This window comes from Trifolium pratense, linkage group LG7, assembly GCF_020283565.1.
Source record: "Trifolium pratense cultivar HEN17-A07 linkage group LG7, ARS_RC_1.1, whole genome shotgun sequence".
NCBI classification, from domain to species: domain Eukaryota; kingdom Viridiplantae; phylum Streptophyta; class Magnoliopsida; order Fabales; family Fabaceae; genus Trifolium; species Trifolium pratense.
This window is the reverse complement of record NC_060065.1, coordinates 15,602,026-15,615,748: the sequence shown is the minus strand read 5'-3', so window position 1 is coordinate 15,615,748 and position 13,723 is coordinate 15,602,026. Positions and strand designations below refer to the sequence as shown.

General features: G+C 32.6%; 1 protein-coding gene across 1 annotated transcript; it reads right to left on the bottom strand.

The window, feature by feature from the left end:
* Nucleotides 1–6,838: 6,838 nt before the first annotated feature.
* On the bottom strand, nt 6,839–7,579 carry LOC123895943. Its single transcript, XM_045946407.1, has one exon. The coding sequence runs from the start codon at nt 7,577–7,579 to the stop codon at nt 6,839–6,841; it is 741 nt and encodes a 246-aa protein (XP_045802363.1).
* Between the last annotated feature and the right edge of the window lie 6,144 nt (nt 7,580–13,723).

Below are 13,723 nucleotides of genomic sequence, written 5' to 3'. Positions count from 1 at the left end.
ATTCACTCGGTGTCAAGTGATACATAGAGAATCATTTGTAATTGTTGTGCTTGTGTGTAGCACACCAAGTGTATGAGAACAACACTCACTCTGTGGAAGAAAAACCAACAGTGAAAATCATCAAGGTCACACAATGGTCTATTGCGTGTTCCTTAGAAAAATGTGTTTTCATTCTCTACACCCAAAACTTCAATGCCCCAAAGACATATCATAATTACTTAACAAGTGAGTATCATGGTCTTATGTGCAATGGAAACGCACCAAAGTACTTATGACTTGAGCTTTTCAGGTGTGAAGTATACAACTCTGCATAACTAAAGCAGCACTCTGAATATATTAGAGGTTAAGGAATGAATGAATTAATATTATCTTAATCATTCAACCTCTTGATATAAAAAAGACAATGTTCTTAATTCTTTTAGGATTTGTAAAATCCCATAACATGTGATCTATGAGCTTCATAGCTAGTAAATCCTCTCCGTTGAGAGTTACTTAGATCATTTTGTACATCAACTAGTCTTGAATACACCTCTGAGAGTTAGAAAATCCTAGAGCACGACTTTATATCACATTATACAAACTCATAGATTTTCAACCAGTGCAGTAGTGGCAACAAATTGTAATTAAACAAGGAAGTCCTCCTTGGGAGGCAATGAAGTCCTCATGTGAGGCAGAAATTCCTTCTTAGTTAGATGGCAAGAAATCTTGGTGTGGTCCACTGGCTGGAAGACTACTGATTAGGAAAGCAGGAAATCTAGGTTATAGTGTTTGTTGAGGCAAAATTCATTTTAGTGTTTTAATGACAACAAACCTTATGGAATAAATGTTAAGTTTTATGAATGGTGATCTACTGATGTTTGCACTTGAGTTTTTGTTGAAAGATAGATATTAGCAAGTGGACGAGCTAGAGGCCACTCACGTCAACAAGTGCATTTATATACTCAAACAATGAAATAATTGGAGTATCATCAGATAATTACAACAGTAGTATCACAAGCTTCAAGAATATTTTTAAAGACTATTGTTTTGAATCATAAAAACATTCATCGAAGGATCAAGCAAGAAAGTGAGTTTCATGGTTAATTGTCTTCCTCATCACAACAAGGTTCACAATAAGTATTGAATAATCAAAGAAGAATTTGAGGATCATAGTTGAAGAATCAGGATGGAAAAACCTGCATCACAAGCTACTCAAGAATATATTGATTTTATGTGACAAAGGTTACAATGAGTTTTTAAGTTATATGCTTTGAGGATTTACTACTACAATTAATATTAATGGGAATGATGCTTTCATTGAGGATCTTCAAAACCTACTCAAAGTATCATTTTACCAAAACTTCTCAAGATGACAACATTTGAGAATTATGGTCCATGAGTTTTTCAAAGGAGCTTATGCACAAGGAATAAAAGTTTTAATCATTCTCAATGATCAGTACTCTCACACCTCCACTAAAGAATCTTAAAGATACTCAATAAGCAAGCAACCATGTGTGCAAAACATCAAAGAGGAATTATGTAAAGTTTTGCAGCAACAATATTTCAAGTTAATTGATCAAGATCACGTGTCTCACTCCTTGAAGAAAATCTTGAATGCTGTTTCAAGAATGCTCTGAGAACATTCTACAGTTCATGCTTCATTCTCTCCAAGAACGAGCTTCATAGCAAAAACACTTATTTCTTTAAGTCAACTCTGTTCAAGACAAAGAAACACTTTTATCTTGGTTTTAACTCACAAGATCACAACAATTTATGATCAATTAAGGCAAGGAATATTTGGGAGAAAAGTGACCTTCCCCTTTGGCCATAGTTAAGGATCAAGCATGTGCAACATGATAAATTCTCAAGGCAAGATCTCATCAGGTGTCTCAAGTGTGTTTAGACAAAGTTTACATAGACCAATGGGAATGGGACAACACATCTTCAACTCATAGTTGTCATGTACTTTCAATTTCATTATTAAATGAACATTCTCCAAAGAGATTAATTTTTAATCAAGAAAGAAAGTACTTGGAAAGGACATCATGAACAGTTCCAAGAAGGACAATACAGCTGCTTCCTCTACATATTACAACTGGTTTCTGTCATGCATCAAATCTACTCCAAAAGAACAAATTCATATGTTACCCAGTCTGGAGAACACTCTGAGAACGATGTCGAGAATGAATGTCCTTTACATTTGAAGATGCAAACTCATCTACAGCTGGCCAAAACGTGTTTAAATGTTTTGTAACGGCTATACTTGGTGGAAAAGCAAGGGACAACTATCTACAACTCACTGCAAGCTGTCAATACTGGCTCTTTTATTTGAAAAGTTGAAGAACTACATAGAGAACATTCTGAGAAAGAACAATCAGCACTTATCTCTTCAACAAATCATCATGAGCTATCTTATTTGAAGAAACTGGTCGTTAGAGACTTCCTTTGGGACCAAGGAACTGAAGACTCAAGGCTCAGCTATAAGAGGAAGACATTGGTTCCTTTGAAGAGTAAGAATCGAAGCCACAAATCATCAATCACTTGTTTTTGTCTACAAGTCATAAAATTCTTCTTTCATCACTCACACTCAAGATCTACATTCTCATCAATACTTCTGAGTTTAGAGTGTTTTTTATTTGCTTCTCAAATTAACCTTTGAGTTTCTAAAAGCAAATAACTCAAGAGACAACTTTTCAACATAACCCACTTTTAAGTGGTTACATCTTTGTCTCTTTATTTAAATCTCTCTCGCTCCAAACACTGTAATCTCAATACTAGGATCAGTATATCATTTGAGTGAACTGAGAGTTTTTTCCATTGTAACAAGCTACTCAATTGTTTGAGTTTTTGTAAAAGCTTGAAGATCCATACCATCATCATTTGTAAAAGATTGGCTCAAGTCAATACGTAACTATTGATTGAGTGACACCTTATAAAGTCTGGAGGACTTAGGTAGATCAAGCGAGTGAAGCTTGGAAGATTATGATCTTGGACTAGATCAAGGAAGAAGTGTAATTTGAGATCGGTAGTATCTCATAGTGGATAATCTCACATGAGCGTGAGGACTGGAGTAGCCCATACTATTAAGGGGTGAACCAGGATAATTGTTTGTGTGTTGTTTCTCTTCCTTATTCACAAAGCATTTCATTATATTTAATTTGAATTCCCACACAGTAGAGAACGTTCTCGGAATAATCTATTTTATAGTAAAGAACATTCTCAGACCAAGCTGTTCTATAATTCACTAACATTTATCCAAGTATACACTTGAGATCAACTTTGTAGAATGCAGGATTAATTTTTAAAAAGGGTCACAATTCAAACCCCCATTTCTTGTGACTATTTCTTCCACTTCAGTGTTGTCTTAGTAATTGTACTGATTTGTTACTGCATTGTAGAAATCGGTCAAAAATTACACCAATCGATAATGGCATTGAGGTCACCTGTATTTCTGAAACAAATAAAAGAAAATTCTGAGATGAAAAGAGTAGAGAGAGAACAAAGAGAATTCGAGATACATAATTCCAAAGTGAGTTGAAGTTTGAGCGGAGGCCTCTATTTATATAGGCGCTACGAAACTGAATCAGAGAGAAAAAATGAACGTGGATAGGGCCAGCAGAAGAATCTGATTTGTAACAGACTTATCGTATCGTGGGGAGAAAGGAAAACATGCGCGTTAACGGATATGATCAAAGGATATCCGTTCAGAAAAAATGGAACTGAAATTCGGATTGGATCAAACGCAAACAAATTTATTTTGCTAAGTCAACACACATTTAAAACGTTTTTTTTTTACTAAAAATAAACTATATTCATTCATTCAAATTGAAAGAGTACATCGATGCAATACAAATTCAAATTCTCTAAAAACAAAAAAAATCTGCGAACAAACTCACAACATCCACGTTAATAGCATAAAATGACAAATTACATAAGCCTACGAATATGACTATATTGAAATGTCTGTAATGTCCATGCCTCCAGATCTGCAGCATTGATGACACAATAGTCGACATTGAATGGATTTGCACTTGATCGGAACTAATGCTTCAACCCGAAACAAATGAACACTGCACAAAGACGGGAAAACAAAATACACCGCACAAAGACGGGACAATACCACACAAAGATGGGACAACAAAATACACAAAAACATAAAAATATGTAAAATCACACTAACGAGAAATAAAAACAATTTGGAGGGGTGATTTTAGGTCAAGATTTGACATGAAATCACCCCTCTTTAATAAACAAAGAAGAAGAAAAGAAAAAGGTGGTGACGGCTAGGATTAAAAGAGGAGAGGAAAGTTCATTGGTATATTTAAAACGTTTTTAATGACTCATTAACACGTGCATTAATTAATTAAAAATTATTACATCAATATTTTTGTTTGCGTTTAATTGAAAACACAAACAAAAATATTGTTGTCAAAATTATTTTTTGATAGTGTGTGGATCAAATGCGTGTGTGTGATGTTCAAGAATAATGTGTGGTCCTTCGTTTACAAAATGGTAAAATGGGGTATCTTTGGGGCACATCCCAAGGAGTCACGTTTTAATATATAAACACTAATAATTAGTGTGTTCTTTCCAAAAATTGTGACTTTTCCCACTTTTTTCAATTCACACTTCAATATTTCTAGGTCTCGAGACTTGGATGTTTATTCTTCCATATTCCAATCATATTTATTCAACTTTCACACATTAAATGTCACGCATATTCCAAAAATAATGAATAGTTAAAATGAAATTAATTAGGAGGGACACACCTACAAATACAATTATCATATAAAATTTAAGGTAATTAAAATCGGATCGGCCAGTTCAACTGATTTAATTGGGAATTGGAATGTTGACCGGTCTGATTGACCTTCCAACTTTGGTGTGTGCGCGCTCGCGCGCTTATAGGAGGACCAGTATCTCAAATGTTTTAAACTAAGGTGAAATGAATTTATGATATGAGTTCAAACTTTGGTGAAAAAAATGTTAATTGAATTCAGGATCTGAGTTCAAACTTTGATAAATGAAACTGTTAAACCAATAACTAATTACTAATATTGGTCGTTTATAAAATATTCATACATGATAATTTCTAATTAGAATTGGTAGACTAAATAAAAACAAACTCATAACATCAAGTTAATAATAGTATAAAATGACGAAAATAAAACTCATAACATCAAGTTTCAAAAAAAATAATTTCATTCATGCCTATTTATGTGTTAAAATTGGTAGAATATATCGTAAATAATCAAAATTCAACGCTGTTAAAACTGAAATGACTAGATCGCAAACAAACTCAAAATATCAAAAAATAATAGTATAAAATGACAAAAACACCTATGTGACAATTAGAGTGACTAAAATATACTAATTATTTAGTAAAAAAAATAATCCTAATTATTTATAAAAAAAAATACTAATTATGACTTTAGATCCGTAAATGTTGACTCCAACTTCCAAGATTATCGATTGAACATGTAATGGATTGAAGCCGATCAACTGATAATCAAAATCAAATGAACACTGCATCAAGAAGAAGAAAAAAAATACTGCACTAAAACAACATACATTCAAACGATGAAATTAAAAATATAAAATAAATTAAATAAAATCTACATGGAAAACACGTAGAAAATACACCAAATTTGCTTGACAAAAAGAAGAAAATAAAACACACCAAATTAGACAACAATATGTTTCATGAATCATGTGACCAGTAAGCTAATTGTCAACAAAAATTGGCACTATTTCTTGCTTACATGAATATGGTAGAACTGTAAAAAAAAAATGAATATGGTAGACCATTTACTAGATGCAGTTTTTTGCTTTTAAACTTAATTTTGACACCCTCGGAAAAATATACAATATATATATGTACTGCAATTTGTACAAGATTGTCACCATTGACATTGTCCAACACTCCAACCATAATTCGATGATGTTTTCTCTCCCCACCCCCGTAAATCTTTTATTCCCTGAGTTTTTAATTTTGTCCTTGAAAAAACTTCGGTTCGTAGAAACCGAAGTTTTTTTTTGCCTTGAAAACAAATTTCGGTTTCTAAAAACCGAAATTTACTCTGAATTTGCACTAGAAAAAATTCGGTTTCTGCGAACCGAATTTTTCTACAAAGTTCATGGGGAAGAGAAAACATCTAATTCGATTGTACTTTTTTGTAAAGCTGAATTTTTATGGTCTAAACTGAATTTGTCCACCTTCTAAGAAAAGGACAACACAACCGCAATTATTTTTGACATGACCTACAACAGTGATCCGTGCTAGTGTATCAAACAAAAAACTCAGCTCAAATATTTCCAGCTTAAGGGACATGACATACAAATTAAGTTTCATACACATACTGGTTTTCTATTTATATGGATCAAGATTCACTGCTGTTACAAATTCCTGCAGTTTCACAAAGTCATGTTCTTTTTAAATTGGTTCTTGACAAAACCGTTTTTAAAAGATTTTCTTTTAAATCGGTTCTTGACCAAACTGTTTTTAAAAAGATTTTTCTTTTTATTTTTAAACCTTGGATGGATGTTACGCTCTGATACCAGAGTTTTCGGCAGAGGTAGCTGCATTTGCGGAAGGTAATCTTTCGAGGGTCTTTTGAATCCTTGAGAGATTTAAGTCTCTTTGGAGACATTTTTGAAAACTTCTGACGTCGTCTTCATCATATGTTTGGGTTTGTGATGCCCATTCTATAGTGCCTTCAAGGCGCTCTATATTATATTTAACCACATCATAGAATCCGTAGATATGTGTGGGGTCTCTTTCTAGAATCATTTTTAGAGTTTTTTGGTATTCTTCTAACTCTAATTCTAAAAGGTATGCCCAAGTTGCTCCAGGCATTTCTTAGATTTTTCTATCTAAATTTTGGACTTGTAAAGATAGTCCTTCTATTGAACTATGTAGCTTACTTAGTTCTTTTTGTTCTGAGATATAAAAATCTTTTTTGGGTGGTGTTATTCTAAGGCTTTTGCTTCTAAATAACGATTTGTCTTCTGTTTCCTCAAACAGATCTCTGTCAGCTTCTATCAAAGAACAACTATTCCTTGCTAGACTTCTAAATATAGGTGATTTTAGAGTTACTATAGGTGCAAACAATTCGTCAATATGAATTGTGTCTTTTCCTTTGAATTCTATACTATGATGTGAATTACTCAAAGCATAGTTAATTCTATAGTAAATGGTAAATGGGTGATTACCTTTTTTCATAAAATTTTTGTTTTTCATTTTATAATGAAAAACTATAGATCTATCAAGATCTTTATCTTTTAGAGATAAACCAATTTGTAAATTTATATCAAATTTGATTTTACCATATTTTAGATTGCAATTTCCTTTTGCAATTGTTGCTTGATCTGTGTCTAGAATTCTAGAGTCTTTTAAAGCTATTTCTAGAGGTGAATTAATACCTTTCATAAAAGTGCTTTTAATTAAAATCTGAATGGTCGATATATGAATATAACCAATTTTAGATCTTTCATTTTCTGAAAAGGTTTTAATTCTTTCTTTAAGTTGAGTTGTATCTATAGTAGATATAACTATATTTCCATGAGTAGAATCAATGGGAATTGCTTCTTCTCCTGTCATTATTCCAAATTTCAGAATATTTTTTCTTGAGAAAATATTTTTGAACATGTTATATTTTCTTTTGAAATTTTCTTCTGCAGTTAAAGATAATTCTGCACTTTCTATTTTATTATCACAAATAGCATCTGTGTGATAGCTAGATGTTTCTTCGAAATATGATACTTCAGTCATATTGATCTTTGAAATATTTTGACATGTATTTGAACATTATTTAAACAGAACTTTGATATTCTATAGTATTGAAAGATGTTAAATAAATTTAACATAAACATGTTTATACCTGATTTGATATTCTTGAATTTGATCTTGAATTGATGACTTTCGTCTTTGTTATCAGTCCACTACGACCGTCTATGATTCTTTCGAATTTTGATTTGTGAACGCTCCAGAGTATTACCTCAACGTTCTGATAGCTCCAGAGTATTACCTCAACTATCAACACTAAAATCTTAAGATTTTAGGAGAAATGAAAAACTTCATTCAAACTTAATTTCATTCTGATTACAAACGAGCATCAAGGCTCTTATTTATAGCGGAGTAGGACTCACAAGTGGTTCACATGTCCCTATCCGTGACAGCTATTAAAGCAAAAGAAAAACGCACTAAAGAAAACGGACAAACAATAATTTACATAGTGATAAGGCAGTCTTATCCGACCCTACATAGTGGGTGGCTGCTTTTCTTTGTCTGCCACTACATTGTGATGTGTTGTTTTCCACTGAGTTCTTCTTTGTCGTTTTGTGCCGACGATTTTGGCGGACAGATTTCACACACGTGTCCTTTGTAACTTTGTGTAAAATTTCTACACAGTTCTTCTCTAATTACCATGGGTAGTTTTGTGTAGTCTTCCTTTAGCTGGTCAACTCTTTCTTCAAGATTTTTAACAGCCTGTAAATCTTTCTCCTTGGCTGGCTTTCTGGAATCGCTGTAAACGACTGTTGATGGATCGTCGTAAACAACCCTGTAGTTTGTTTGCTGGGTTAACCTGGTAACCTTTTGTCTGAAGTGTTTCATCTGTGCAATGTAACTGGCTGGGTGCCATTCATTTTTCTCTTTCGACATAGTTGGATATGTCTTGTTTGATATCCCTATTTTGATGAGATATTGTGGTTTTATAGTTAAATCCAGAGTAATTTCATCGTACCATGGATATGTTGAATCTATTTGAAGGAATATTTCTTTTCCTTTGGCAAAGAGATTGTTGAATTTTTGTACTAGGTTTTGAAGTTCTTCTGGAAAGTATTTGAGTTCTCCAAAACTTCTTTGTTCTTTTTCTTCGAGATAAATTGTGCTGATCAATCCATTTTGAAAGAATGATAGACAAAGCTGATTGTCTATTCCTGGAAGTAGGACCGTTTTTGAACATCCATACTTGTTTGTTGGGTAGAAGCAATCTGTAGAGAATTCTTCTATATAGTTATTTATCCATTTCCATCTAAGACTAAACTCTGTGAAAGTTGGGTCTGCTAAGTGGAATGTTTTTTGGTGTTCTAGCTGGCGGATTTTATCAATTGACAGCTTCTTTTTTGACTCCATTGTTGAAGATCTTTGGATATCTTTTGCTGCTGTAATTTCCTTGTAAGGACCGTAAAGAGCTTGTTCTGCTTCTTTAATGGTTTTGTAGCCTTTGTGGCGTACATTTTTTCCGATGATGTGCTGTTTTGCTATTGCCCATTTTCTGTAGATCCCTTTCATTGGACCATCGAAAATGACATAAGCTTCGAACTTTCCCATTTCATTGTCTACGGGATCGTTTGTTTGGATGGTTGTTGACAAACCATTTTTTCTTGCTTCATCTTCTTCTTCTACTTCATCAGCCCATGATTTCTTGCTGTCTGAAGTTGTTTCTGAAGATTCTTGTTCCTTTTTCCAATCACTTGGTGATATTGCTTCAATTGGAATCTTTGAGCTTTTTGGAGCTGAATACTTTACATAGTAGTTGTATTTTCCAGAATCTTGTCCAAGCAAGTCCCAATTTTCTTTGGTGTTGCTGCTGCTTTTTTCTTCAGTTGGTTCACTGATGTTTGTATTTGCTGTATATTGTTGCAAATTTTGTAATGTTGTAATTATCTCCCCCCTCTCAGAAGAAAGTTTTGTAAGACGCTGTTGAGTAGCTTCAATCTGCTCGTCTTTTTGTTTCAGATTATGCTGCAAGATCTTTATTGCTTGCTCCATTCCCGTGTAAGAGTATCTGCAAAACTGTTGTTTTCAGATTTTATATACTGAATGTATGGTTGAAATTGTTGTAATTTCATCTGCCAACGAATTAATCGTCCGCTTTTATAATCTGCTTTTATATTATATCTCCAGAATCCTGTTAGATATTTTGAATCTGTTCGCAAAAGAAACCTAGAGGGTAGAAGTTCTACTCTCCATTTTTCTAATACTCGAACACATGCAAGTGTTTCTAACTCAGCTATCGGATATCTTGTTTCTGTATCAGAAAAAGTTCCCGATATGTATTTACAGAGTAATAACTCTTTTTCTTTTATATTAAATTTAGCAGAGTAATCTACTAAATTTTGTTTTTTATCTGTCTTTCTTTCTTTCGAAATTAGATCAGATTGTATATCTGAGGTTACTCTCAGATTTTCACCAAACTCATTGAGTTTTAGTGTTGCTTTTCCGTTAGGGAAAGCTCTCATACATCCTGCCCATGTATCTTTGGATGCATCAATTTCGACAACTAGAAAGTCATTATTTGTGGGATTGTAAAGCTTTGGTAGGACTTGAATTTTACTCTTAATTGTTTTCACAATCTTAGTATCTTCGTCTGTCCATGACCAAGGAATTTTTTCAGAAATTTTCCTTTGTAAAATTTTTCTTTCTTTTGCCAAATCTTTAAAAAATCCTTCATTGGCAATATAATTCAAACATCCTAAGAATCTTTGAATTTGTTTTCTATCCACTAATACATCAGGGAAAGCTGAAATCTTTTCCTGGGTATGTGGCGCTAAATTGAGTTCTCCATTATCTTTTATGATTACTCCGAGATACTCAATTTCAGTTTTACAAAGTTGTGATTTCTTTTTTGAAATAACAATTCCTTTTTCTTTAATTCTTAAAAGAACTATTTCAACATCCTTGATATGTTGTTCTTTTGTTCCTTTTGTAAAAATAAGTATATCGTCAATATATGCAAGGCATATATGGTCTAATCCTTGTAAAGAATTATCCATAAATCTTTGATATATTGAAGGTGCTTGTTTTAACCCAAAGGGTAAAACATTCCATTCAAAATGTTTTTGTGGCGGACATGAAAATGCCGTTAAAGGTTTTGTTTCATCAGAAAGTCTTAGCTGATAATATCCTGATTTTGCATCAAGGGATGAAAAATAGTTACAACCTTTAATTTTTTCAAAAATAAAATCTTTTCTAGGTAATCCATAAGAATCTCCAATGGTTGCAAGATTGAGTTTCTTATAGTTAATTACCATTCTTCTTTTCCCTCTTTTTATCTCGTTATGATTTTCGACATAAAAAGCTGGAGCTGAATGTGGGCTTGAAGAAGGTCTTATTAGTCCTTTTTCAAGTAAATCTTTACACTCAGTTTTGAATTCTTCAACATCCTTAATAGTATATGGAATTCTATTAGGAACGTTGACTTCTTCATTCGGGTTTTTAAGTCGAATTACTATTAATTCATGATTAGTATTTTTCTGATTATCTAATGGATCATCAGAACAAACTTCATCGAGTCTTTCTTCTAAAGTTGTAAAGAATTTATACTCTTCCCAAATAGAACTAAGTTTTTTCAAATTGCCAGAAATCATTTTTAAAATTTCATTTCTAGTAATTATTTTTGTAGTAATCATTTTCTTTTCGTCTGGATTTCCAAGATTTTTCCATCGAAGAGAAATTGTATTACTCCTTTGAATAAAGGGTTCATATAATTTTAGAAAATTGTTTCCAATAATTAGATCAAGACCTGAATCATGTAAATAAATTGTAGGGATAAAAAACTTATATCCTTCAATTTCTATAGATACATCCTTAAGGCTAAACCATATTTGATGTTTTGACTTGTCTGCAACAACTATTTCTTTTGGCTTTTCTAATCTATCCCAGTTCCTAGAGATCGATTTTCTTCCAAAACAAAGGGTTGCACCTGTATCTATATAGGCTAAAAGGTTTTTATTTTCTAGTACTATTTTTATAAATGTTGCACTTGGATTTCCTTTACCAAGTACTTTCTTCGACATTTAAGTCTATCTCTGAATCTGTCTCTGTGCAGTATTCATAAATTTCCTCATCAGATTCTACATCTGATTCTATAGGTTCATATCCTATTGCGTATATGGCTTGTAAGACATTTTTCTTAGGGTTATCCTTTTTAGGGCACTCATTGGCATAGTGTCCTTCTTCATGACATAACCAACATGTGCATGATTTCTTATCTTGCGGACATGTTTTTCTTTTAGGATAAGGAGGTTTTTTCCTAAAGAATTTCTTATCTCCTTTTCTAAATTTCTTAAAAGGGATTTTTCTGAATTTCTTTTTCTTATAAGACCTTATATTTCTTCTAGATTTCTTTTTAGGATTTCTATAGTTACACCTATAGTCTCCTACTTTGTTTTGTAACTTATCACAGCAAAGTGATACTTTAGCTTCTCTTTTAGCTATCTTTTTGCTACATTTATCTGTGAGCCACTGTTTTAAAACAGTTATTCTTCCTCCTAGAGTATCATCTACCTTTCCTTCTGATGATATTGAGGTAAAGTATAGCTTGACTTGAGTTGACACTCCTCCTGGAAGCTTATCATAGAGGAGATCTAACAATCCTCTTGATAGTCTTGTTTCATTGTCTATGTTATAATAATAACTCTGAAATTCACAAATAAAGTTATCAATGTAACACATATTGCAAATTTTTAAATTAGTTATTTTCCAAAGATTTTGATCGGAAAATGCTGTTTTTGATTGGACAGTATCCTTCCATCCTTTGAATTCTTTGACTAATAAACTATATACCCAGTCTGTAACTAAGGATCCTATTAAAGGCATAGTTCCCATAACTTGTGGTGGTAGATTTGAAATGTATTTGAATGCATTTCCTCTAGTTTTATATTGTAGGTAGTTGAAAATATCAACTGATCCTAAATTTCTTAGATCTTCATTCAGATGAATTAATACATTATTTGTATTCTACCAATCTCTAAGATCCTTTGCAGTGTCTAAACTACAATCTATGTCTAAAACACCTTGTCCTTGAAAAGGGTTTTGTGAAGGCTCATAGTAATGAGGTACTTTTTGGAATTTTTGTTTGGTAAATTCCTTTTCAAAATCTGCAGGTTTTTTGGTACCTGAAGTTTCTCCATGTTCTTCTATTTTTACGAAATGAGGATTCTCATTTTCGTTTTCACTAGCTTCTTCTGAGCTAAAATCATAAATGATCTGATTGTTATCTTCAGATTTGTTATCAGGGATCTCCTGATTTTTTCCACTTATATCTAAAGAGACCATAAGTTTTTCTAGATTTTCTAGTTGCCTATTGAGGGTTTCTTCTGTATTTTCCATTAAAAGTAAGTAGAAGGTGGTCTAATACTTAATTGTTTGGATTCAGAAGTTTTTTCTTTAGGTTGGGTTTGAATTTCTGGTTCCGGGATAACTATTGCTTTTCCCCTATCTTCCCCCCTCTTAAGAATTTGAGTTAACTCATCCTGAGTTAAATATCTTTTTTCTAAAAGTTCTAAAAGGTCTTCTATCCTTTCTTGACTCTTTCTTTGTTCTTCTAGAATCATATCTACCCTTTGATACCATTCTAGCTTAACAGGTTGAATTTCTTCAACAAGTTTCTCTTGACAAAGGTTTCTTATCATGTAAGTTATCATACATGCTATGTTGTTGAGTTGTGGATTTCTTGTATGAAAAAGGTGAGGGTATTTATGACTTTCATCTTCTTCATAGCAGGTGAAACTTTCGTCATTAAAACTCCATGTGTCATGGGGTTTATCTTCTTTAAATTGTCTTTCTAAATAGGATGTTTGTTTTTCTATCCTACTCTGAAGGTCAGAAAAGTTATCCAGAATTTTCTGCAATCTAAGTGTTACACTATCTCCACTCATCTTGCCATAAATTTGAGGTTTTTCTGAAATAGTTTAACCATTTGTCTATATTCTTTAGACAGTTGTTCATCTATATTTT

What these genes read in the sequence shown, in the direction of transcription:
- LOC123895943 (XM_045946407.1), bottom strand. Translation starts at nt 7,579, where the DNA reads ATGACAGGAGAAGAAGCAATTCCCATTGATTCTACTCATGGAAATATA.